This window comes from Dunckerocampus dactyliophorus, chromosome 9, assembly GCF_027744805.1.
Source record: "Dunckerocampus dactyliophorus isolate RoL2022-P2 chromosome 9, RoL_Ddac_1.1, whole genome shotgun sequence".
NCBI classification, from domain to species: Eukaryota; Metazoa; Chordata; class Actinopteri; order Syngnathiformes; family Syngnathidae; genus Dunckerocampus; species Dunckerocampus dactyliophorus.
Genome location: NC_072827.1, coordinates 19,353,044 through 19,376,055, shown reverse-complemented (window position 1 = coordinate 19,376,055; position 23,012 = coordinate 19,353,044). Strand labels below are relative to the sequence as shown.

The 23,012-nt window shown below is 41.4% G+C and overlaps 2 protein-coding genes across 6 annotated transcripts; one reads left to right on the top strand and one right to left on the bottom strand.

Moving 5' to 3' along the window:
* Positions 1 to 12,599, top strand: rftn2 (raftlin family member 2). 2 transcript variants are annotated; one of them, XM_054786553.1, is made up of 9 exons: positions 1 to 439; positions 6,306 to 6,486; positions 6,919 to 7,027; positions 7,636 to 7,813; positions 7,904 to 8,122; positions 8,454 to 8,560; positions 10,246 to 10,349; positions 10,622 to 10,703; positions 11,025 to 12,599. In XM_054786553.1, exons 1-9 carry the CDS (start codon positions 301 to 303, stop codon positions 11,226 to 11,228), a joined length of 1,323 nt encoding a protein of 440 aa, XP_054642528.1. In that variant the 5' UTR covers positions 1 to 300; the 3' UTR covers positions 11,229 to 12,599. The 2 variants fall into 2 exon arrangements, with proteins under 2 accessions (XP_054642528.1, XP_054642529.1); XM_054786554.1 differs by lacking the exons at positions 10,246 to 10,349; positions 10,622 to 10,703; positions 11,025 to 12,599 and adding an exon at positions 9,839 to 10,228.
* A 23-nt stretch (positions 12,600 to 12,622) lies between these two features.
* Positions 12,623 to 22,805, bottom strand: LOC129187385 (MOB-like protein phocein). 4 transcript variants are annotated; one of them, XM_054786559.1, is made up of 9 exons: positions 22,638 to 22,805; positions 20,695 to 20,850; positions 18,029 to 18,091; positions 17,661 to 17,761; positions 17,528 to 17,570; positions 15,541 to 15,627; positions 15,200 to 15,279; positions 15,019 to 15,130; positions 12,623 to 13,579 (listed from the first exon to the last, which is right to left on the bottom strand). In XM_054786559.1, exons 1-9 carry the CDS (start codon positions 22,638 to 22,640, stop codon positions 13,445 to 13,447), a joined length of 780 nt encoding a protein of 259 aa, XP_054642534.1. In that variant the 5' UTR covers positions 22,641 to 22,805; the 3' UTR covers positions 12,623 to 13,444. The 4 variants fall into 4 exon arrangements, with proteins under 4 accessions (XP_054642534.1, XP_054642532.1, XP_054642531.1 ...); XM_054786557.1 differs by lacking the exons at positions 20,695 to 20,850; positions 22,638 to 22,805 and adding exons at positions 18,230 to 18,283; positions 18,613 to 18,701; XM_054786556.1 differs by lacking the exons at positions 20,695 to 20,850; positions 22,638 to 22,805 and adding an exon at positions 18,613 to 18,717.
* Positions 22,806 to 23,012: the final 207 nt, after the last annotated feature.

Sequence of the window (23,012 nt, the reverse complement as noted above, 5' to 3'; positions counted from 1 at the left end):
GAAAGTTTTTCTCCAAGGCAAGAACACGCCACTCCGCCTCCCCACGCTGCACAGTCACATCCCACAGCGGGACAAGAAGTCATTACAAACCTGCTACGGCTGTCTTTGTTTCGCCTCTATTGTCCAGTGTTGTTCCCCTTGGAGGACCCCCATCACCGCGTGCAAGGATGACCGCATCCCGTCAGAAGTGAGCCTCGCCCGGAGAGGCTGACGCGGGTGGAGTCTCAAGAAAAACTTGTTTGGGTTTTTTTGGGGGTTTTCTAGTGGCTCCTCCGGTGCTCTCTGCCCGCCTCTGAGGCCATGGGCTGCGGCTTGAGAAAGCTGGAGAACCCGGAGGACAGCAGCCCCGGGAAGATCTACTCGACGCTGAAGAGACCTCAAGTGGAGACCAAGACTGAGACCGTCTATGATTATGTCCTGTTGGACTTCAGCTTGGAAGGTATTTTCTTTTCAAAATGCTCCACTTTTAACGCCAAACCTAAAGAAGAAATTCACATAGTTTTCAAGGCAAAGGTTCTTTGTGTGGGTCCATAAATGTGTCCACGGGTGTCTGTTTACTCAACCACAGCAAGTACCAAGAATCGATTAGAAAATTAAACAATGGTACTTTAAGATCAGTAGGAAATATGATTCTATAGTTGCCCCACAGCAGCACTTGTTCTTTTAAGCTCAACTATCAGTTTCAGCTTTCTAGGCTTATGCCATGTCTGCTGTGTAGCACATTTTTAACAGCGACATCCTCCAATCCCTCCATTTTTGTTGCAAAATAAAGACGTAAACTACACGAATCCAACCCCCGAATGCAAGCTTTTGGACACAAATTGGAATACTTTAGAATTCAATATTTCAATTATTATTATTATTATTATTATTATTATTATTAGGAGTAATAGAGTGCACTATGAGGTTTTGTAGAAAAGAGGGGGGAAAGCAGGCTTCGCTACACATCTTAAAATAAAGTCAACTATCCGTCAGTCATCTACAGACGGGGGAGCTGTATGTTTTTTGGTTTTCTTCAGCGGATAGGCTACCCGAGCATGATGTTGCTGTTAAAATGTGACTGTAATGTTATGTGTTGCTAAATGATTGGTGGGTGGTATTATTACTTTAAGAGTGCGCTTTGAGTCTTGTTTAATATTGACCTTTTTTCAAATGAAAAAAAAAAGATTTTATTGTGATTTGTGCAAAATTTTATTTCATGATATTTCAGGAAAGTTTATTTTAAATTTTATTCAAATTTAATAGTAGTGTTATTATTTTCTTCCCCCTTTATTATTATTTTTCTTTGATGGTTGGTTGGGAAAAATGGCATGGTCCTACTTCCTGATCACTCTACAGTTCCAAACTCCACAACATCTTTCCCAGGCATATTACTGTTTTATATTATTTTTGTGATGCCTGTAAAGTGCAAGTGAATTGAGTGTGTAGGCCACCACTGGGGTGCTGTTAGCATCCTTGCTTTAAATGTGAGCTCATTAAAGTGTGTTAGGATGTCTTCTTCCTAGCAACAGGCTCCTTCTTCTTTTAGCCTATAGAGAAATAGGTCAGGAGAGGTTTTCCCTTGCCTGGGCTAGAAGTAGTAGTAATCCACACACAAATTCATTGACTGCTAGTGGCAACACATTTCTAAGCATCAAAATGCAAAAACAACAAACACCTGTGATGATATGGAATCTAATTTAGTGATAATCTGGGGGGGAGTGTGGTTATTTTTTTTTTCCCTAGGCTAATCCCTTCATGAGGTCCGCTGGTGGCCGTGTGACCCATTTGGAAAGGAAATGGTGATTAGGTTATGAATGGGAGACCATCGTGTAAACACAATAACGACACAACATGGCTCATAACTGGCTGCTCGCATGTAGGAAAAAACAGTTTCAAGTTGCAAAACTAGCGACTTTAAGGAGCACTGGCGGAACACCCACACCCCTTCCCCACAAATAAAACATGACTTAACCTCAGACACGTAAAGTCCGTATTGCTTAACTCGCGAGTGCTCCATGCCATGCTCGAGCACGGGAGAAGGTGCAGGATCATATAAAATCTGCATCATCCTACTCCTTTTCTGACATGTTGCAATGTGCAAGTGTAAGCCTGCAATGTGCAATTTTTCTATTGCATGTTCAAAATAACATAAAACATTAGCATTCACCTGAAAAATTAATATTTTATTCATTCATTCATTCGTTTTATGCGCCGCTTAATCCTCATTAGGGTCGCGGGGGTATGCTGGAGCGTATCCCAGCTGACTTTGGGAGAGAGGCAGGGTACACCCGATAAGCAGTACACAACCTGGACATAGGCAGTGGACAGGGTCCAAATCCGGTTATGTTGCATGGACGAAATTGATATAAAACCAATAGAATTGGCAGCAAAGGCGCCATCTGTGCTAGCTAGAGTCCAGCCAGGGTCTCTGTAGTGGTTCTAGTCTGGTTTGGAAGCCCCATGAAAAAGCTGTCTGATGCTATAGCAAGCTCAGAGGGACTGAAGTGGCTTCACAGTAAAGAAGTACTGGAAAGATTTGTCCATTTTGAGGGACATTTTTGGAACATTCAGAATCATGTGACCACATGGCTGGGGTGCATCTGGCTGACAGATGCCTCACAATTGTGAATGTTATTGTCCATAAAGTTTTGTTCAGCCTGTACAAGAACATCTCAGCATGTCAGGCCATGACGTACGTTTGGTTTGATGTGCTCTTATTTCCTCGAGGTGCATGTAGAATGGGGTTACTGGGAGCTCTGGGAGCCGAGACGAGGGGGTTGGGGGAGGGCGCTAGTTGCTCCATCTCCACATTCAAGCGCAAGAGAAGTTTGACAGCGTCCTAGAAACGTGGCTTCAATGGAGTGAGGAGATCCAGGTCAGAAGGACTTTAAAAGTTGTTTACTCTTGTATTTAGTTGGGTCGAAATTAAATGGCATGATGATTGACCTGTGGTTTGACTATGACAACAAAGATGGTGTATGGCAAGGAAGCATATTTAGTACCTGAAATAATGAAAAAGAATGGATGGTACCAGTAGATCAATATACTGTATGATTTTTATTCTTTAAATGAAAAAATACTTTAAAAAAGGTATGTATGACAATAATTTTCTGGGATTATTTTTATTTTTTAAGGATTTCATTGAATGCCCAATAGGCTTGATGGCAACTTTTTAAAAAAAATACATACATAATGGGTTTGTTTCCTTTATATTTTTAGGATAAAAAAACAACAACAACTATTTAAAATCAATTTCATTAAAATCTACTCTGTTCATGAGAACCTGTAGTGTGTTTTTCGTACTTCTTCACTATAAATAATGCACAAATCTTACAGGTCTGCCTTTATGTTTCACAGACCCATCCAAGAATGCTAAAATTGTTTTGGTTTGGTTCCTTTTTTTAGCGATTTTGACCCCTGGTAAGAAGTCCCAGACGGACTGCAGTTAGTGCACATCTGTGTTTTTCTTGCCCATTAATAGCAGTGACTAACAAAGAGGTTACTGAAAAAAACAATAATAGTCTTGTAGAATAACACAGAAAAGAGGACCCAGACGACACATGACCACTGGAGTGTGTCGCCATTTATTCTCGCTCCACAAACAAACACTCACCAACACAAAATACCACAAACCCGCATAATAAAAAGTCTCTTGACGTTTTGTCAGGAAGGTACAGAATATCGATGGGGGCCAACGTTCCCTGTCCCATTTATGAAACTACTGTATACGTGTGTCTATCATCATTTCCAGGGATGAGTGCAGTTTTCTATAATCTCTGCCTAATCTGCTCATCTGGATTATTTCAGATTAAAGTCGGGATTTTGATTTATTAAATCTGACAAAGGCCGGCGGGCACGTGGATGACGGTCCCCGCCGATCTCCGTCTGATGTCGGGATAATGTAGAGTTGTCGTGTAAATTGGTACATTAATACGGTTTAGCATATTAGCATTAGCTCCTTGACACAATAATTGGGATACTAGATACTCCGTCAACTACAGTACACTTGGTATTTAAGGCTCGTGTTGGACACGTCTCAGTGTTTGTGTCAGTCTTGTTTCTTACACTGCTTGTTTCCAGGCAGATTTCTAATTTGGGAAACATTTGATTTGATTTGATTGGTGTTCAAGGCCAATGGGTGAGGTAGACGCTAACATGAAAAAAAGTATGACAAAACGAGCAGACGGATTCAAACGGTGTAGAAATAACTTTACTACTGACTTTGTTAAATTAAACAGCATGTTAGTTTGCATGTTAGCATGTAGCTCAAAGCGGTGGCTTCTGCTAACACTTCAATTTGTAACTGTTGTTTCCAGAGAAGCTTGTTGCCAGGAAGATTTCTCATTGCGTAGTTAATTTATTGACACCCTGACCAGTGTTTTAATTTATTTATTTATTTGGATTTCTGACCAAATAAAATTTTAAACTATGATGCTCCATCCATGCTGACGAGCCAAGCTAACATGCGGCAGGTGTGAATATGTAGTAGTAGTGGTAGTAGTAGACAAAATATGAAAAAAACAAATCACAAATCTTACAAATCCCATTGTTACCATTGGATTTAATCCAATTCAAAATTATGTTTGCATTGTGTTCTAGCAGCCGATAGCACGCTGACATTTTTAGTATATAGCTCAAAACTGTGGCCTGCAATTGTTGCTAATAGTACATTGTGCCACTTCTTTCCTCAGCTGCTTGTTGCTGGACACATTTGACTGAATAGTTTACTTTGCATCAACAAACCAATTTATTAAGCATGTGGATTAAATAAATAAAAATACGAGGTTTTGTCAACAGCTCTTAATTTAACACTAGTGTTAGCATGCTAACACAGAACACAGGGCGGGGCAAGTTAGCAAGCTAACTGGGAAAAAAGTAAACAATAAAATATGTTATTAATCCCATTTGTATTGATTTTCATCCGATTTACTAAATATGATGGTTGCTAGAAGCGACATGAGCTTGTTAGCATGTAGTAAGTTGCCGCAACCTTTATTTACACTTCCCTGTGTCACTGATATGCTTGTTGCCAGTCATATTTCTCCTAATACCGTCCTAAAACTCTCCCATTCACTAATGGCCTCATAAAAACCTCACTTCGAACTGCCTGTTTTGCTCCATACCCCAAACCCTGGCCCCATTCTGCCTCGTCTATCTGTCATGGCTTCATGAGACTCCTCTTGTTGCCCCCACCTCCTCTGCTTCCCACCTCTATTTATTTTCCGCCTCTTTGCCATTCCGTCAGTGCTTTTACTTTGTCCTCTGTCTCTTTTTGTTGGTCCCTCACAGCTCTGAACAGAGGCCTCAGTGTGCTGGTGACACAACCAGTGGCAGAGGGATGGGAGGGGGTGTTGCTACTCAAAACACAGTGCGTGTGTGTGTGTGTGTGTGTGTGTGTGTGCACGCGCACGTGCGTGCGTATGGTCCTCAAGAGACACATTAAATACAGCCTTGTTTCGACTTTAGACTAGTTTTCCAGGGTTTAACTCAGCCTGTTTTGTGCTAAAATGTAACAAGAGGCGTCGTAAAAGTGACTTGTGTCCACTGTGCAGCTAAGGAATGTTGTGTTGTTGTTGTTGTATATCCGCACGCTAAGAGGGGCAGGGCGGGGTGTTCGATCCCGCAGGAATGCCAGTAAACTGTAGCCCTGTTTGCCCGGCTGCTTCTTGACTGCGTTCATTGGGCTTCTGGCGGTCTCACAGCTGTCCACTGGGCTCAGTAGCTGAAGGGGGCGGAGCTAGTTTAGGATATAACTACTTTTTAAGCCCAGGTCTTCCATGATGCTTTAGCTGACCACAGCTTGGAGGAGCTGCACTGAAAACAAGCATGTCGCTTCCAAGTTTACGCGGGGGTGTGGTCATGTGGTCATGGGCAGAGCTAACATTAGCATTTTAACTGCATCAAATAGCATTTGTAGTTTTTTGTTAAGCTGCAACTAACCGTTATTTGGATTGTTGATTAATCTATCGATGATTAAAACGATTGATCGCAGTATATATTCATTTTTATTGCATACATTTTACATACATACATAAACAACAATTTTTATAAACGCAATGTATTCCCCAACCCCCGCGCAGAAAATTCATTGGCATTAGGAGCTATGGCTGCAGGAATGAGGAAGTAGCTGCATTTGAAGTATCATGACTGTATCTACCTCTTGAAAATGTTGGTATAGCTTCTCAGCTGTGAAAGTCATGCGTGTTACACTTGTCATGCTGTTGCTTATATGAATGATGTTATGGTTTGTTGCAAAAAATGGTATCACAATTCATATTGGGCTGAGGTAACAAACTGGCGATGTCCACCGAATCATGTTGCAGGTAGCCGTCCCACAGTGCAGTACGTATCCTCGCTGGCCGAGCTGCCCCAGGCCCTGCAGCCGTATTACACACAAGGCTACGTCCTGGCGGCCCTGCACCCCATTATCCTGTCTGTGGGCCGGACACGCTCGCTCCCCTTCAGCCTGCTCTACCGCGCCGTCCTAGCCCGGCCCAGATTGAGGTAAGCCAACAACGCTCACTGCAAATTTAAAAAACTAAACGAAAGCTCTTTCTTTGCCACCACACGTGCACTGTCACTGCGCTGCCCCATTGAGCAGCAAACTGTCGAGTAAATCCATGAATGATTGATGGAGACAGCTGCATATTTCATGCAAAACTATGCAAGAAGGTCACGCCGGCGAGGACTATTGTCTGACTGAAATGCTCCCTTCTATTGGCTGGAAAGCCACTTGACAACAGGGATGACTAACCAATAGGTTGAGGTCTATTTGCGTTATTACCAATGGTGAAATTGTTTGAAATGTGAAGAAAACAAAGTGTCAGCTCCTTTGGCCAGAATTTTGAAGAAGAATAACACTTAAAAACTAGAGACCCTTTCTAGAAGTTTGATGTTGGTAGTTTAATTTGTGTTTTTTAATGTTGTTGTTTGCAGTCATCAGACGGCGTCCATGTGTCACAGCGTGCCCATGCTGAGGGTGGAGGAATGGCCGCTACCCGGGGACTCGCTGACTGGCGATACCGTTCGAGCGCTCATCGACAGGGTGAGTGTCAAGTCAAATTTGTTGGATAGAGCGCCAATTCACAACAGAAGTTATCACAAGGCACTTTATATGTGTAGTAGGTCTGGAACCACGGTCTTCATACATTAAAGACAACCAATCACAGTCCACATGACCACATGAACCAGCCCTTGGGTGATGGAGGCAAGGAAAAACCCTCAAACAAAAACACAAACTGAACTTAAGATTCAGGGTGCCAAGGTCTTGATAGGGTCATCTTATAATGTCCTTGATGCAGTATAGGGAAAATATTGTACATGAAATGGGATATCTCTCTCTGCATGTTCTGAACTCCTGTTTCCATGCCAGTGTTGTATTGGGTAGAATAATACTTCTTTGAGGAGTAGTGCCATAAAGGAGATCTTTGTGGATGTAGCTCAACTTCCCATAGCTGAAGTCATGTTGCACTTCTTCAGACAGACAACTTGATGACTCAAGAGCTCCCCTACTGGTTGCAACCAAGTAGTGCACTCCATTTTGCCTCCATAGCTTTATGACATGATTAATCAACAAACGATTCCACACATTATTATGGCCTTCCCTACTCTGGACTATTAGTGAAGTGGTGTCTTTTTTGGTCTCTCTGGAAGGTGAATAGCAGTGCCCGAGGAGGGGTTCGCTTCGTTGGCTCAGTCCTCCAGCAGGTGAGCGGAGTGAGCAATGGCGGCAGGATGCACAGCCCCAAAAGGGCCTGTCGCTCGCCTCCTCACTCTCCTCCTCGCACCCCACCTGGAGACAGAGAGCTGGAGGAGAACACGTACAGCCCTGGTCAGTGGACTTCCCTTCATTATGTCCTCTGTTCCAATGTTCTATTGGTGTCCATCCGATTGGACCCCCATCCTTGTTCTTTCTGTCCAGACATGCGACTCCTGGTCTTTTTCCACTCCTGGGCTCCCGGTTGTGCCCCCCTGGAGTCATTGGCCTGCCATTACCACCAGGGGGCACTCTCGATGCGTGTGGCCAGGAAGGGTCAAGTGGTCAGTGCTCTGGAGGCCGACTGGCTGGAGTTGACGGCGGCCTACTACCGCAGAGGCTGGTCGCTGGTGGACTCTTTTGTTTACTGGGACACTCCTAAAGGTTGGGCGTCTTCGTCCTCCTATGGCGCTATTGTTGATTTTGGAACATCCAATTGTTGTTTGCTAAAGAAAATGGATTCATGCTTCCAAAATCCGTCTCTTCCTGTTGTGATTACGACCAATCCCTCCAGTTGTCCACTGTGTTTATATTTAGAACCGTCTCACTTCCTGTTTCTTTCACAAGAGTGCTCTCTCTGAGGATTATGTCCAAAACCGTGGCCTTCTTTGGAACCACTTCTAAAAGATCTCTCGTCCACCGTGGCATTGCGGAATGCTGGTCAATATGTCCGCGTTGTGTCTTAGTAACGATATGATTTTTCTCCGTGTTTCAGGAGAGCCCGTGCCACGGTCGCTGGAGGGCCTTTTCGTGTACGAAGAGAAGAGCACCGCCCCTCCCGCCAATGACACCATTGTGGTGGAACAGTGGACCGTCATCGAGGTCAGAAAACATGTCCATATTAATAAATATATTGTAAGTTACTGAAATTTTTTGTGTATGCTGCACTGCTCACAACAATTAGGGCACATATTTCGGGGTGTCTGGAGTTTGATATACAGTGGTGTGAAAAAGTATTTGGCCCCTTCCTGATTTCTTATTTTTTTGCATGTTTGTCACACTTACATGTAAATGTTTCAGATCATCAAACAAATTGAAATATTAGTCAGTGACAACACAAATGAACACAAAATGCAGTTTTTAAATGAACCTTTTTATTAACGGAGAAGACAGATCCAAACCTACATGGCCCTGTGTGAAAAAGTGATTGCCCCTTATACCTAATAACTGGTTGGGTCACCCTCAGCAGCAACAACTGCAGTCAAGCGTTTGCGATAACTTGCAATGAGTCTCTTGCAGCGCTGTGGAGGCATTTTGGCCCACTCAACTTTGCAGAATTGTTGTAATTCAGCCACATTGGAGGGTTTTCAAGCATGAACCAACTTTTTAAGGTCATGCCACAGCATCTCAATATGATTCAGGTCAGGACTTTGACTAGGTCACTCCAAAGTCTTCTTTTTGTTTTTCTTCAGCAATTTAGAGGTGGACTTGCTGGTGTGTTTTGGATCATTGTCCTAATGCAGAACCCAAGTTGGTTTGAGCTTGAGGGCACAAACAGATGGCCGGACATTCTCCTTAAGGATTTTTTGGTAGACAGCAGAATTCATAGTTCCATTTATCACAGCAAGCCTTCCAAGTTCTGAAGCAGCAAAACAGCCCCAGACCATCACACTACCACCACCATGTTGTTGTTGGTATGATGTTCTTTTTCTGAAATGCGCCGTTACTTTTACGCCATATGTAATGGGACATGCACCTTCCAAAAAGTTCAACTTTTGTCTCGTCAGGCCACAGAGTATTTTCCCAAAGGTCTTGAGAATCATCAAGATGTTTTCTGGCAAAATTGAGATGAGCCTTAATGTTCTTTTTTCTTCAGCAGTGTTTTTTGTCTCCTGCTAAATAATTGTGACTGCGAAGCTCGCTGGACATCGTGAGTCCATCGTTTTCAGCAGCTTTCTAAAGGTGTTTTTTCCACTGTTGAGACGGGGACCATATCTATACAAGTGAAAGACCAACAGGAGTGCGGCAGACAACACACAGCTTCACACATTCCTCGTATTGGTGTTTGTGCCAAGTTTTAAGCTGGTGAAAAAGATTTTTTGATGCTCTGCATTTGAAGTATCTCCGCTTATTCCTTGCTGACTAATTCTTCCACCGCAGACGCTGTCACTTCAACTGGAGCCACCGGGCTTCTGCTACACCCCTCCTCCTCCTCCTGCATGCAGGGATGAGGGAGATACAGCCCACATCCAGTCTATATCGATGTCAACGATATGCTTGGCTTTGATATCGTGCTTAAAGTAAATATCCTGAGGGGCGCACACAGGGCCCTTTGGTTTGAATTTTTTTTCTGCCTTAATAATAAAAGGTTTCATTTAAAAACTGCATTTTGTGTTCCGTTGTGTTGTCATTGACTAACATTTCAATTTGTTTGATGATCTGAAACATTTAAGTGTGACAAACGTGCAACAACAAAAAAAGAAATCAGGTGATGTACGAACATATAGTCTAAAATTCTATTGGGATTTATTTTATGTATTGTAGTATTAAGCAAGGGTTGTGTGCAGGGTTCCAGTGTGAAAACTGACTACGGGCCACTCCTTCACACTCTGGCTGAGTTTGGATGGCTGCTCACGTGTGTGCTGCCCACTCCCATCATCCGCCATGACAGGTAAACAAACACAAACATAATGTTTTTGTCTATAGATAACTCAAATACACTCGGTGGCCCACCAGTACATTTCAATTGATAATAATGCTCCTTTTCAGTTAACACTGCAAACTGCAACCTCTGAGTTAAAAATATTATTGAATAATACCATTACGGAGCATTCCTATCTTTGTAAGGGTGGAATTTTGGATTGGATTTTATTAGATGGTGCAATTTGGTGGTGAGCTGTATGTTATTCTTGCCTGCATGTTAACTATTTGTTTTCTTATTAGTGATGGGAATCTGGCCACCAAGCAGGTTGTGTTTCTTCAGAGGCCCGTTAGGAATCAGGCTGCAGTACAACAGAGGAAGCAGGTAAGAACATGGAATTTACTGACTCCACTACACCCTGGTGGCCTATATTGGAACTGCGGCCAGGCTGTATAAGTCAATGCAGCCTTAAAAACTACAAGTAACAATAACTAAGGGATAATTGAGGGATGATTGATAACACTTTCACGCCTTCATGAAGCTAAATAACCAAAATATTAGAAAGATCTCTCAGTAGGAGGCACTATTGTACCAATAATAAACATAAATTGGCAAAATGTGCATTAATTATTAATTAATGCTACATTTCTTGCATGGGTCTCATTTTACATTTTAAATGTGTCAAATAAGCCACTGTACCTGCAGATCCTGTCCGTGCACAGCGACGTGGCCAGCCGCTCCTTGAGCCGGGCTGTGAGCAGCACCGCACCCAGAGAGGAGCTCTCCCCTGTGGCCGGAGGCATCGGGGGCTTCCCGGTGTTCGGAGGCGGGTTCCCCAACTCACTGTCCCACCTGGACGAGGGTGGTTTCGATCCCGAGGAGGGGAAAGCAGAGGTCACCTGCATGTGATGCTGTTCTGCGGACTGATGCTCAGGAGGTCCTGGATGGAGGTCCACATCTTCTAGACATTTCTCTCACTATCACGCTCCTGTGGAAGCACTTTTTAACAGAAGCCATAATGAGAAAAAGATCACTGCTGAGGGTGCTCAAGCAACATTGTTACAGAAGGTTTATGCACAACACCACTTAACAGTATGCACACATTTCTGCATGGAATCTGGTGGTCCTTTTCTATCTTCAATTAGATGCTTTCTTTTATAGTATTTTTGTGTCCTCAAGGGTTTTCGGTCACCCTTACAAATGTCTTGAAACATTCCAAGCACCTCCTGTTTACCTTCCTGGAACGTGGGAGGCCATCACAGACTGACTAAGAAGAGCAGATTTGATGATTAAAAACCTCATTTTAATACTATATGGAGCAAAATTGTGGGACTTTACACCTTAATTTGATTAATACCTCTTGAATCCTAACTCTTCGATTTAGCAAGACATGTTGGAAAATTGTATACTTGTATTCTTAACTTGAAACGTTTTAACAGTATTAAGTGTGTATGGTACTGGCTGTCCTTATGATGAATGGGTAAAAAAGTTATTTAAATCAACGCTTGTCACGTTTTACATCAAGTAGCTCGATAAAAATATTTTGCAAGTACTGTACCACCGCTTTTAAGGTTGAATTACAATTTCAGCAAATCTTTTGATTTGTACGATTATTTAATATACGGTAGATCCCCGTTTTTCGTCGGGATTGCGTTTCAAGACCACCTGTCAATGGTGAAAAAAGGTGAATAAACCATAAAAAGCCCCCCCAATGCCTATTTTTGATACTCTAAACCCTATAATGTCTTTCACAGTTAAACATTTTTAAAACTCCGTTTTACACATTAAGAAACAATTTCAGGTATTCACTATACTATATCGTACATAGTACATGTACAGTTACACATCTCATCTTGTGTCTGCCTGCTGGAAATGTTGAGTGAATTGACTTGTAAGACCCTGGCGGGGGTCTGAAGTATCTAAGTTTCTTCTAATATATACAGTACTTTACCATGATGGGACCAGCCTATCACCAAAGGTACATGTGCCGCAGTTTGAGAACCAATGATGTGCGTCATTGTTACAAAGCCAACAGCAGTAATCTATGATCTAAAGAGAGACACGGTAAATGCAACCCAGTTTTCTTCCATATTGTGAAAATGTTCCTTTCGGGGTTTGTTTTTTAATCCAAATGTGGATACTGCAGTGAAAAAGCCATTTAAAACAGATGTATTTCTGTAATTCCATCTGTCATTTGAGTTGTATCTTTGCTTCCTTTTGTGGAAAGAGTTTACTGAAATAAACACAGGTGTTATTTACCCCATCATTTGTCCTTTCATGCCAATTAACATTCCAAGGCAAAATCCAGAATAATACGTTTTTTATTAACAGACATCATGAAAATGTCGACAGTAACAAAATTTCTTTTTAGTCCATTTAAAAACCAAAAAAAGTGGGTTGGATTAAGAAAATAAGTTAATGCAGGCGATAGAAGGAAGGTGGCGCTCGGTCGGTTTAAAACATGGCCGATGAGGACGCCTTTTTGGGCACGTTGACATTGGTGCGTGTCTATAAACAGGGGGACATCATATCTCACTTGGGAGTAAACTACATGTTCTCTACCGCACAGGAACTTTTGTTGCTTCGTAGCATCGTAAATAAACGTATTTATTGAGCTACTTAATAGGGGCTGGGACACCCCCACCCTCTAGCCACCGAAAAACCCTTCCCCTCTAAACAAGACAATGCAAACAAAAGCAGACGTAGAAAAAGAGTGAAGCACCATCAGAAAACGGGACCTAACAGAGAGGTTATGATTGGGGCTTATTTACACGGGGGTGGGGGTAGCTGTCAGTGTGTGCCTTTGTCAACAATATAAAGCACTGTGATTACTCTTTTTTTTTTTTTTTTTTTGCAAATCCAGCTGCTTAAAAGATCAAATGTTCCCTAAAAGGAGACGTGCGACAGCGTGGGGTTTTGGACAAACAAAGAAGTTAAATAAATGGTCCTGCAGGTGGTTTTTTTTGTTTCTTTTCGTAGACACAGGTGACTATGGAACAGTTACCAGGCAGGAGTCTTAGTATGTACAGTAGTGTGGAATAGATGTCATGTGTTTGTCTATAGTTTGTTTTCTCTGTTGTCTCCCTTTCTTCTTCTTTTTTTTTTTTTTTTTTTTACGGTGAGCCTCAGGCCTCGCTCTCGCCGGCTGACGATGTGTTCTGCACCTCCTCCTCCAGGATGGGCACGATCAGGTTGTCCTTGGACATCAGGTTGTACTTCATCACGAAGCGCGTGAAGCGGTGACACAGGAACGTTTCATTCTGTCCAAAAGAAAGATGTGATGATGACTATGATGATTGCGCGCAGTCATTGAAGTTAGCATCCTTCTTCATTGAGTACACTCTGTCTTCAGGTCAAGATGGCGCGATGCGATGGCGCTTATCCACCCTCAGTCGTTACCATTTTGGCTACATAACATAAGTGGAGGGCCTAACTGGAGTGGTGGCAATTCACAATTAAAAAGGAGTGAAGAAGATAAGTCCAGAAGTCTACAATTTTCTTCAGTTCTATTGTTGCACTGCAAATTGCTGCCACCTACAGAACTGGACTGCACTCATCTGCTCTAGTCTGCTGCAAAACTGGAAATACCCCACTTGGAACAAACAAGGGCCAAACTCAAAATGTTCCACTCAAAGGCTAAAAACATGGCTGACAACCACCATCAGCTGGGGGACGTGTACTTCACAATACGATAGTATTAGTATTCTACCACAATGCATAACAATTACCGTAAAGCACAGTGTATAAACCGCACCCGTGTATTAACCGCACTCCCATTTTCAGGCTCACGGCGGGGAATTTTTTTTTTTTTTTAAGTTCATTTTAGTCCAGCATTACTGTGTGGGGACGCTCCACTGTGCTTCCATGCTGTCATAACAGAGGCGTGCTTGCTCTGGTGCGCATGCTTTAATTACACACAAAAAAATTACGTAATTAATTAAATAAATGAGTTACCGCCGTTAACGCGTGATTTTTGACAGCCCTAATAACAACAAGTAGCTTCGTGACAAGCGGTTATACAGTGTTCCCTTGTTTACCATGGGGGATAGGCTCCCAAAATAGCCCGCAATAAATGAAATCCGCGAAGTAGCCAACTTTTGAATTTATTGATCAACCTACAGGTAGGACAAGAAATTAAGTCACTCACACATATTTTTCTCCTGTGGCTGTGCCTTTTCGTCCTGGCGCCGTTCTGCTGTATTGTAGCATTTTTGTATCCTTGTTAAAACATATTGCTGCAGACGAACCGAAGATTCAGTCACAAGCTAGTAAGCAAGCTAGCGATGACACACGAGGCATGGAAGGAGAGTGATTGACAATGGTCTACAGCCAATCGGAACGCAGAAAACAATGGGTGGTGCAGACGGACGAGAGAGGGAAGAGATAGACACAACTTCCCACAATGCAATTCTTCTTAAAAAGGGCCAGGCTCCCTGTTTTTTATTTATTTTTATATTATATATATATATATATATATATATATATATATATATATATATATATATATATATATAAAATACACAAAACAGTGAATCCGCAAAAGGTGAACCGCAATAGAACGAGGGAACACTGTAGGGATATCTACACACCAGTAGTTTTAGTGGGTTTTTTTTTTTTTTTTTTTTTTTTTTTAAAGACTTGGTGAGTTTCTCCTTTTACAAATTAGTTTATCCTATTCCTGTCCATGGTCCATACGAACCTCATACTTATCAAATATCTGGCGGTGGTGGAAGTAGGCGTGTGAGAATATCCTGTAGATACGACGACACACCGAGCCCAGCTTGGCCACCGATGACTCCTTGATGCTCACCCTGCAAGCACAAATAAAAAGTTGCGTACAATCACTAGCGTGATGGACACAGGGTAGGAGATTAACTAACCTGCTGGGGAAGTATTTGTTGCTATTGAGAAGGCAGGCAGCTCCGTCCAGCGTGTGCCTGGTATAGTCGATGGCGGGACACTGCAAATGCATCAAATACACAACACCAAACATATAAACTTTTTCCACCAGAAAAGTTGAACAATGCCAGGGGCCCACTTTAATGCATTTTAATGGATTAAGGAGTCTAAAAACAATCCAATGCATGTGCTAAGCTATTTAAAAAAAAACAAACATCATCTTAGCTTTGTGTTACAGATGATAAAGAAAATTAGTGTCTCTAATAATATAGCACAAATTCATTTGATTTTTACATGCAAGAACACGGGGCCTGGGACTCGCCTCTTTAGGAGTCTTGTGAGCGGCACATAGAAAGATCCACTGCTCGGTGGCCGTCATCTGGGTGCACGTGTCTGGATGGCACTCGCTCTGACAGGAACATCAACATCACTCAATAGCAGCCTTGGACATTTGATTTTGACTAAGAGGATAAATAAAGCTCAGTTCAACTTGCTATGTTTTGTTAAATATTATCTTTAATGACAGTGTTGGACATACATTCATTTATTTGGGGCAAGCCACCACACAAAGATTTGGAACTACCTTTTCGCTGTCGCTTGTAAACATATATTGTAATGGAACTCTCTGTGAATGTAGCTTGTCATTACAACTACGCACAGTAGGTTACAGTATGCATCATAACTCTGCTTCTTAACACACTTCATGGTCCGCCAGAGAATAAGACAACTTTGCAATATGGATCAGTGCTGCCTACTTAGCAACTTTGTTGCTAGATTTATTGCGTATTTATTGAGCCCTCTAGAGACTTTTTTTTTCTCTCAAACAATCAAATAGCGACTTTTTCTTGTGTTACAGCAGTAATCCCTCATTTATCGCGGTTAACTGGTTCCAGACCCGACGGTGAGAAGTGAATTTCCATGAAGTCGGATTCCTTCGTTATAAATGTAATTTTTTTCATAGTTAGAGCACAGAAAACCTGTTTAAGACCTCCTAAATACGGGTTTTAACATATTAGAGCCTTCTAGACATGAAACAACAGCCATATAGTCACCTTTGCACTCATATTACCCAAAACAGTATATATAATCAGAGAAAATAAGCCATATAAGACATAAATAAAACTTGTACTCATGTGTTGCAATAAATGTGTTCCGGATGTGAGGAATTTCTCCCATACCAAAATTGAAGTAGAAAGTTAAGTATAAAAAAATATCAACTGACAAACATCACAAATACTCTACTGCAAATCAACAAGTCACTGGCACAGACTGCTACATGTGCATCACCAGTAATTAAGAAATAACAAATAAATCAACTTTACGGGCAGGCTTTGTGTTCGGCTCATCTGCTCTGGGGGGAGGGGCGGTGCCTTGTTTGATGGTGAAGTTGTGAAGCACGTAGCAAGATGATATGGCCTGCACTGGACAGGCATAGCTATTTGTAGTTTCACTGTTCTACCACAGGCCGCACGGTGGCCAAGTGGTTAGCATGTGGGCCACACAGTCTGAAGATCTAGAAGATCTGGGTTCGAATCGGAGTTTACATGTGCATGGGTTTTCTCCAGGTACTCCGGTTTCCTCCCACATTCCAAAAAAATGCATGTTAGGTTAACTGGTGACTCTAAATTGTATGAATGTCTCTTTGTGCCCTGCGATTGGCTGGTGACCAGTCAAGGGTGTACCCTGCCTCTCACCCAAAGTCAGCTGGGATAGGCTCCAACATACCCGCGACCCTAGTGAGGATAAGTGGCATAGAAGATGGATGGACTGTTCTACCACTAGGTTTTGTATGTACGCACGGTAAGACTTGTGTATAAATGTCTGCATTTTCCGATGCACAATACAAGTGGATAAATCCCATACTTTGCGTGGGAATGTTCTTCGGGGTTTGCTTTGGAAGATATCAGTAAGAGGAAAAAATGTCGACTGCTCTTTTCCAAAGTGTGACTACCCTGTTTTGCCTGAAACGCAAAGATTATAGGTCTGGTTTCATGGATGACTAAGGAAATTTAAAAGAAGAGTCACATTTGAGAGGCTGAAATCAGTATATTTACAGTACATTTGTAAATGAAATGATTAATCCATTACCAAAATAGTTGTCAATTCATTGGATAATCAATTCATTGATTAATCGTTGCAGCTCTACTCAAAATATCCTCTACTTATAGTAATACTGTAATTCTGAGTGAGAAAGAGATGAAAAGTGAAGTGCGAATTGTGGTTGCCCAGGCTGATGAGGAAAGTGCTTCAATCACACTGTCGATAAAGCCACATATCAGAGATTTAAAGTGTGTCTGAGGTGCACCTACCTGCAGTTTCACTGCTAGTCCATTGAGCTCCAAGCAAAATTGCCTAAAAATCAGACCACAATCAGACATGACCATAATTACTTTAGCAACCACATAAAACTGTGGTATACAGTGTAATAGCACACATTCATACCTGAGGTGCTCATACTTCCACACGCCCTCATCCTGACCCTCTGGGGGCTCCAGGATTTTGTCAATGTTGGAGCAATCTGACCGAATGTTCTGCTGGATGTACTGTAACACAAATAGGTGTTACAAATACCTGTCCTAACATCACTGATCACTGACTAACAAGCTTTGCAACTGTGGGCTGCTGAAAAAAACTTCCCAAAACTTTTGTGTTTTGCGTTAACAATTTTGGCTTTCTGTAAATTATTAGATTTAAATTATTTCTGATGGCAAAAATTGATTCGGTTAGCGTCTGTTTCAGAGTCACTAGAACGAATTAATGACGCTAAACCAAGGTTCCACTGTACTGTATATATATTTATGCACACACACCTGTTGAACAGCGAGGGTGCTGTCCATCTCTTCGAATGACTCATCCGGCCAGTTGTAGAAGTCCTACACAAGGGGGTGGGGAAATTACGTGTTTACTTCACAAAATAACACATGCTTCCAAACTTGCAACAAAAGGTAACGAATGTGATAAATATATAAATACGTTCACTGAATGTGGTGTTACGTTCGGCCATGACTCACGATTGAGAAGCTAGCTGCAGGCTAGCTACTGGGCTATGACTGCTTCCTGCAAAGCTAACACAAACAGACGGGGTTTAATGTCGGTGAAACAAACAAATACTGTTTATTCGTAACCTTTTTACTTAACTATACTAACACGTTCCTTTATAAAGGCAAATGAGTTACAATCACCGACGTATAGCCAGTCTCGCAACTAGACGTAGGCAATGCTAACGTCAGCTAGCCTAGCTCCGGTTTCAGGCCTTCCTACAGTGAAGTCCGAGGCCGACAAATTCGACCAAAGACAGGCGGTAAAAGAATACCCGTCGAGCAACAACATATCACATCCAGTCGGCTGTTCGTTTTAAGCAACATTCGTCCCTTCCCAGTGGCTCAGAATGTACCTTCGCCTTGGTTCCAGGCCGATTCCTCCTGAGAACTGCAGTACCCTCCGCCATGACCATCTCGACAGAATACCCGGATGTGGGCCAGTCACTGTGTTGTACCATCATTTTACAACACCAGCGATATCGTCGATAGATTCGGCATTGAAATCATTGTAGTGCTTTACTTTTCCAAATACTTGGCTTGTATTGTATCGCGTTACGCTTAAACATTACCAACATACAATTTTGTTTGTCTGTTCGTCTACCAGTGAATTACACAATTGCAATTAATAATTCTACATAAAAAATACATTTAACAATTCACAAAATACATTGAAGTTTACTCTTCAAAATGGTTTATGGTTTAATTTATTTCGAACATGCATACAGTATACATTGAATGCTTCATGTTACAAGTCACAGTTCCACATGTCCGAAAAGGAGAAGGGAGAAACAGAGCTTATTAATAAATCTTAACACCAGTTGAAAAATTGCTAGAATTCGCATCTTAATGAGGTTTTAAGTAGAGTTACAATCTGCAAAAACAAGAAGGGGGACTGAGACAAAAATCATTTTGGTTCTGTTATATCCTCCATTATCCTTATTGTCATAGTAATAAGATCTTTAATATGTATCCAGATCGTTGATATCTTTGACGGCAAGCACTCTTGCTTCTCCTGGTCCTCCATTTAGTTTGATGAAGCTTTTACCGTGCTTTGTATCCTTCCCTGCTTCCTCAAGTCTCGTGCTTTCTTGGCAATGTCGGCATTGCGTTTTGTCATGTGCTCATTCATGTAGACGTTTGCGCCTCTCAGCTTCTTTCCCTGTTTCAGCAGTGCAGTTTTTAATTCCCTGTTGGTGAACTTAACAATGATGACAGGTGTGGTGTTGTTTGTGCTATACCGTGGGGCACAAGGGTCGATAGTGTTGATATCTATGTCCACCTCCTTTGATTGTAGGAAGTTAGCAATCTGTTGCTTTATTAAAGGAACATCAATTGACCTGGGTGTAATTTGGAGGATCACATCATTCATTCGTGCATTCTAATCCATCTCGTCAACTAAGTTTTTAATTTGCTTAGTGATATTTTTCTTTGATTCTTTTTCTTCTTCCTCTTCCGAAAGGCAGCATTATCCTTCAATAGTGCCTTCATATCATCCTGAAGAATGTTTATATAATTGCATAATGCTCTATTTTCTTCCTGGAGTTTTTTTTTTTTTTTTTTTATCCGAGTCAGTGTTCATCTTCGGCGTTCATTCAGCAAGCAGTGCTGATCTTGTGTTTGTGAAGTGTAGTCAGGAAAGCACCAAAATAGTTCAAATTTCCACGATCTTCAACAGAGCTCCTGCCATATATGCCCAGTCGAGAGAAAAAATGGCATCTATCACATTAAACTAACTTTCTTCTTAAAAATACATTTGTGCGTTGAAAAGATCCCTCATTTTCATGCAATCAAACTGATGGTTAACTCTGGCGAACTCGCTCTACCAAGTCAGAACTTTTAACAATGTTCATTTAGACTCAATTATCTTGTTTTTCCAAAAACTCAAAATAAATTGCAGCATAATTAAAAACATTATCTATAAATTGCTTGTTTTGCTAGTGAATAAACACTGAAAAAAATCAAATAGCTGATTATTAGATGTGGTAGTGTACATGAGACAAACACCAATGGCAATCATTTTTATTGTTACAAAATGTGGTTAGAATTATATACAGTTGGCATAACAAAAAAAAAAACAAAACAAGACATGATTTCTTCTCTCAAGGTGAGAGGGGGATGACTTCTTCCATATCTTGATTTAGTCCACATATTTACCCAGGATGTCACCATCACGGAACAGGAAGTAGTCCTAAGTAGGCAGAAGACAAAGTATTAAAGCAGACGTCTTAAGAAAGATGGATGAAAAAGAAAAAGGGACACTATACCTTGTCATCCAGACTGACTTTAGTTCCACCATATTCTGGTAAGAGGACCTTCTCTCCAACCTTCACACTGAGTGGCTGTAGATGTCCTTTCTAGGAAAAGAAAAACCCACAAAGATTGTTTATATATCTTATCACAGCCAACATGGCCAAGACCTCAAATGACATTCTAACCTGATTGACAGAACCGGGTCCAACAGCCACCACCGTAGCCTGCAGCACTTTGCCTTGAGACTTCTCTGGCAGCATGATGCCTCCTTTGGTCACCGTCTCTGCAGTGAGGCGCTCCACCAGCACCCGGTCAAACAGCGGCAGAAACTTTCTGAAGGCCTGAAAAAGGAAAACAAATTATTTGACTACATTTTTACTAAATAAAAAAAAAAAAACCCAGAGTAACCAAGACAGACCACTGTGGGGCTGTGTCGAGATTGTATTTTACTCAGAGGGTTTCGTATAAACTTTTGGGAAAAAAAAGAAATGAAAAAAGAAATTGATTATTCCTCTAAAAGTAACCCCTTATCTCATACGGTGAGGTTTTTTATTTTGCCTTTTTCTCAAAATATGACTTCATTCTAATAAAATGTACAACTTTTGTCTTGCAACATTACAGTGTTTTCCTCATAACTTTCTTATTGAAAAACTAAACTACAGTAGCAACGTTACGACCACTAGGGGGCTTTGTAGAGCTTGTGTTTCCCCCTCCAACATGAAGCTTTTGTAACTGAATTAAATGTACAGTAATCTGCAATGTCATTACAATAATGATTGAATAATATATCAATTATTGCGTTGTAGTTATAAATGCACAAGCACAGTTTTGGCTAAAAGTAATCAAAGATCAAATCCGTCTAAAAGAATGACAAACATGATGGGATGGACACACAGGGAAGGGAGTCACGAGACAAAAATTTTGCAAAGTCAATTGAGTGCAAATGAAAGTCAGCTTGTCTTCATTTAATCTTTTGCTAGCAAGCTGCAGATGAATAAAGAACATCAGCTTGCAGTGGTGTAAGTGAGGCTTAAAACACCAAAAGTGGTTGCCTGGGCGCAGCAAATGTTCAAGCGACCTTGACTCAAGGTCATCTGGGGGTGGAGGAGGGAGGTGGGTGTTGAAGGTTCTCTAGTTTGATGCCTTCCTTGTAAAAGACAGTGGGTTTTATTGCATTCAAACATTACAATGTGGACCATACGAGGCATATTTACACTGACAGTACCTGTAAAACTGCTGTGTTTGGAGTTGATATAGCTAGCTTTGATTGTGGATAGACAAAGTAATCAAGAGTGGGGTGTTTGCTGTTTGCAGTAAAGGACGAGGACCCCTTATCTCAGGGATAAAATACTCCTGATACCCAAAAGAAACGCAGAAATTTGAAGGAATGAACCCAGTTACAAAACATAACATACACGCCAAAGCCTCATACTTTAACATAACAAAATATAACTCAAGCTCAACTCATAGCTCAAGTAGTAGTAGTAGCAGCATTCAAGTTGCACTGACAGGTACTATCTCAACACCACGTGTCTCCCTTCTACAAATTAAAAGTGCCGAGTAGAAAACATGAAAATAACTCAAATGCAAGTCAAACTGACTAAATTCTTGTTGTATTACACTGCAACTGCTTTTAACCAGATTTTCACCTCTAAACGTAAGTCATTTTATCATGTGTACCTCATTATGCACTTCCCTTTAAGGACACTAATTTGTGTCAAAGAGACATATTACATTTTCTTTGATTATTAAGTAATCCGTAGCTCGTGAATATGAATGAACGCTAACACACGGATGCAACGGTGTTCATTCATTCGCCCGCATGTAACTACAGTATACCTATAGGTTAGGCCTCAGCTGTATGCACTTCTCAATGTTTCTGAACAATGTTAAAAAATATATAGTTCACATTGTTTTCTTAGCTGCGTGACCTTGCCAATGTGACTGGTATAGGAAGCTAGCATCAGAAGTTGCTTGGCTAGCTGCTACTGGTAACCAACTACTTAGCTGACAGATGCTAGCCGGCAAATATGCTAGCATGCGGTCGAGGGTTTACAACAAATGGCGAAGGTTTTTTTTTTTTTTACATAAATTACAAGTATACACATAACAGCTGTTTGAAGCTTACCATGACTTAATGTGTGACGTCTGGTAGTCGACGAAGTGACACCTGGAGAGTTGCTAGCGACAACCTGACTCAAGGGGAATGTGTCTCTCTCCACGTGAGGAAAAGTCCAGAAGGTTTCTGCCCATGCGCAGTACCGTGTGTCCTTCATTTACCTACTCAAGTGTCAGGAAATTCCAGAACACTACAAGCGAAAGCCAAATAAACTATATGTTACACTACTAAAGGTTGTCTAAAATAACAGTATTTTAATCGAGGAATGAAATGTTACGACAATATGTTGTGATTTTTTTTTACCAATTTCAACATAGTGTAATGTTGCACAATGTCAACTTTGACCTCTGTTTTTTTCCTCCAATAGCGCATGAGAAATTTCTG

Excerpts from the sequence above, each read along its gene's own strand:
- rftn2 (XM_054786553.1), top strand. The coding sequence starts at position 301 with ATGGGCTGCGGCTTGAGAAAGCTGGAGAACCCGGAGGACAGCAGCCCC. Across the intron at positions 440-6,305 it reads GTTGGACTTCAGCTTGGAAG|GTAGCCGTCCCACAGTGCAG; the intron begins GTATTTTCTTTT and ends ATCATGTTGCAG. Across the intron at positions 6,487-6,918 it reads CTAGCCCGGCCCAGATTGAG|TCATCAGACGGCGTCCATGT; the intron begins GTAAGCCAACAA and ends TGTTGTTTGCAG.
- LOC129187385 (XM_054786559.1), bottom strand. Across the intron at positions 15,628-17,527 it reads GACTAGCAGTGAAACTGCAG|AGCGAGTGCCATCCAGACAC; the intron begins GTAGGTGCACCT and ends TGTTCCTGTCAG. Across the intron at positions 15,280-15,540 it reads CTCACAAGACTCCTAAAGAG|TGTCCCGCCATCGACTATAC; the intron begins GCGAGTCCCAGG and ends ATGCATTTGCAG.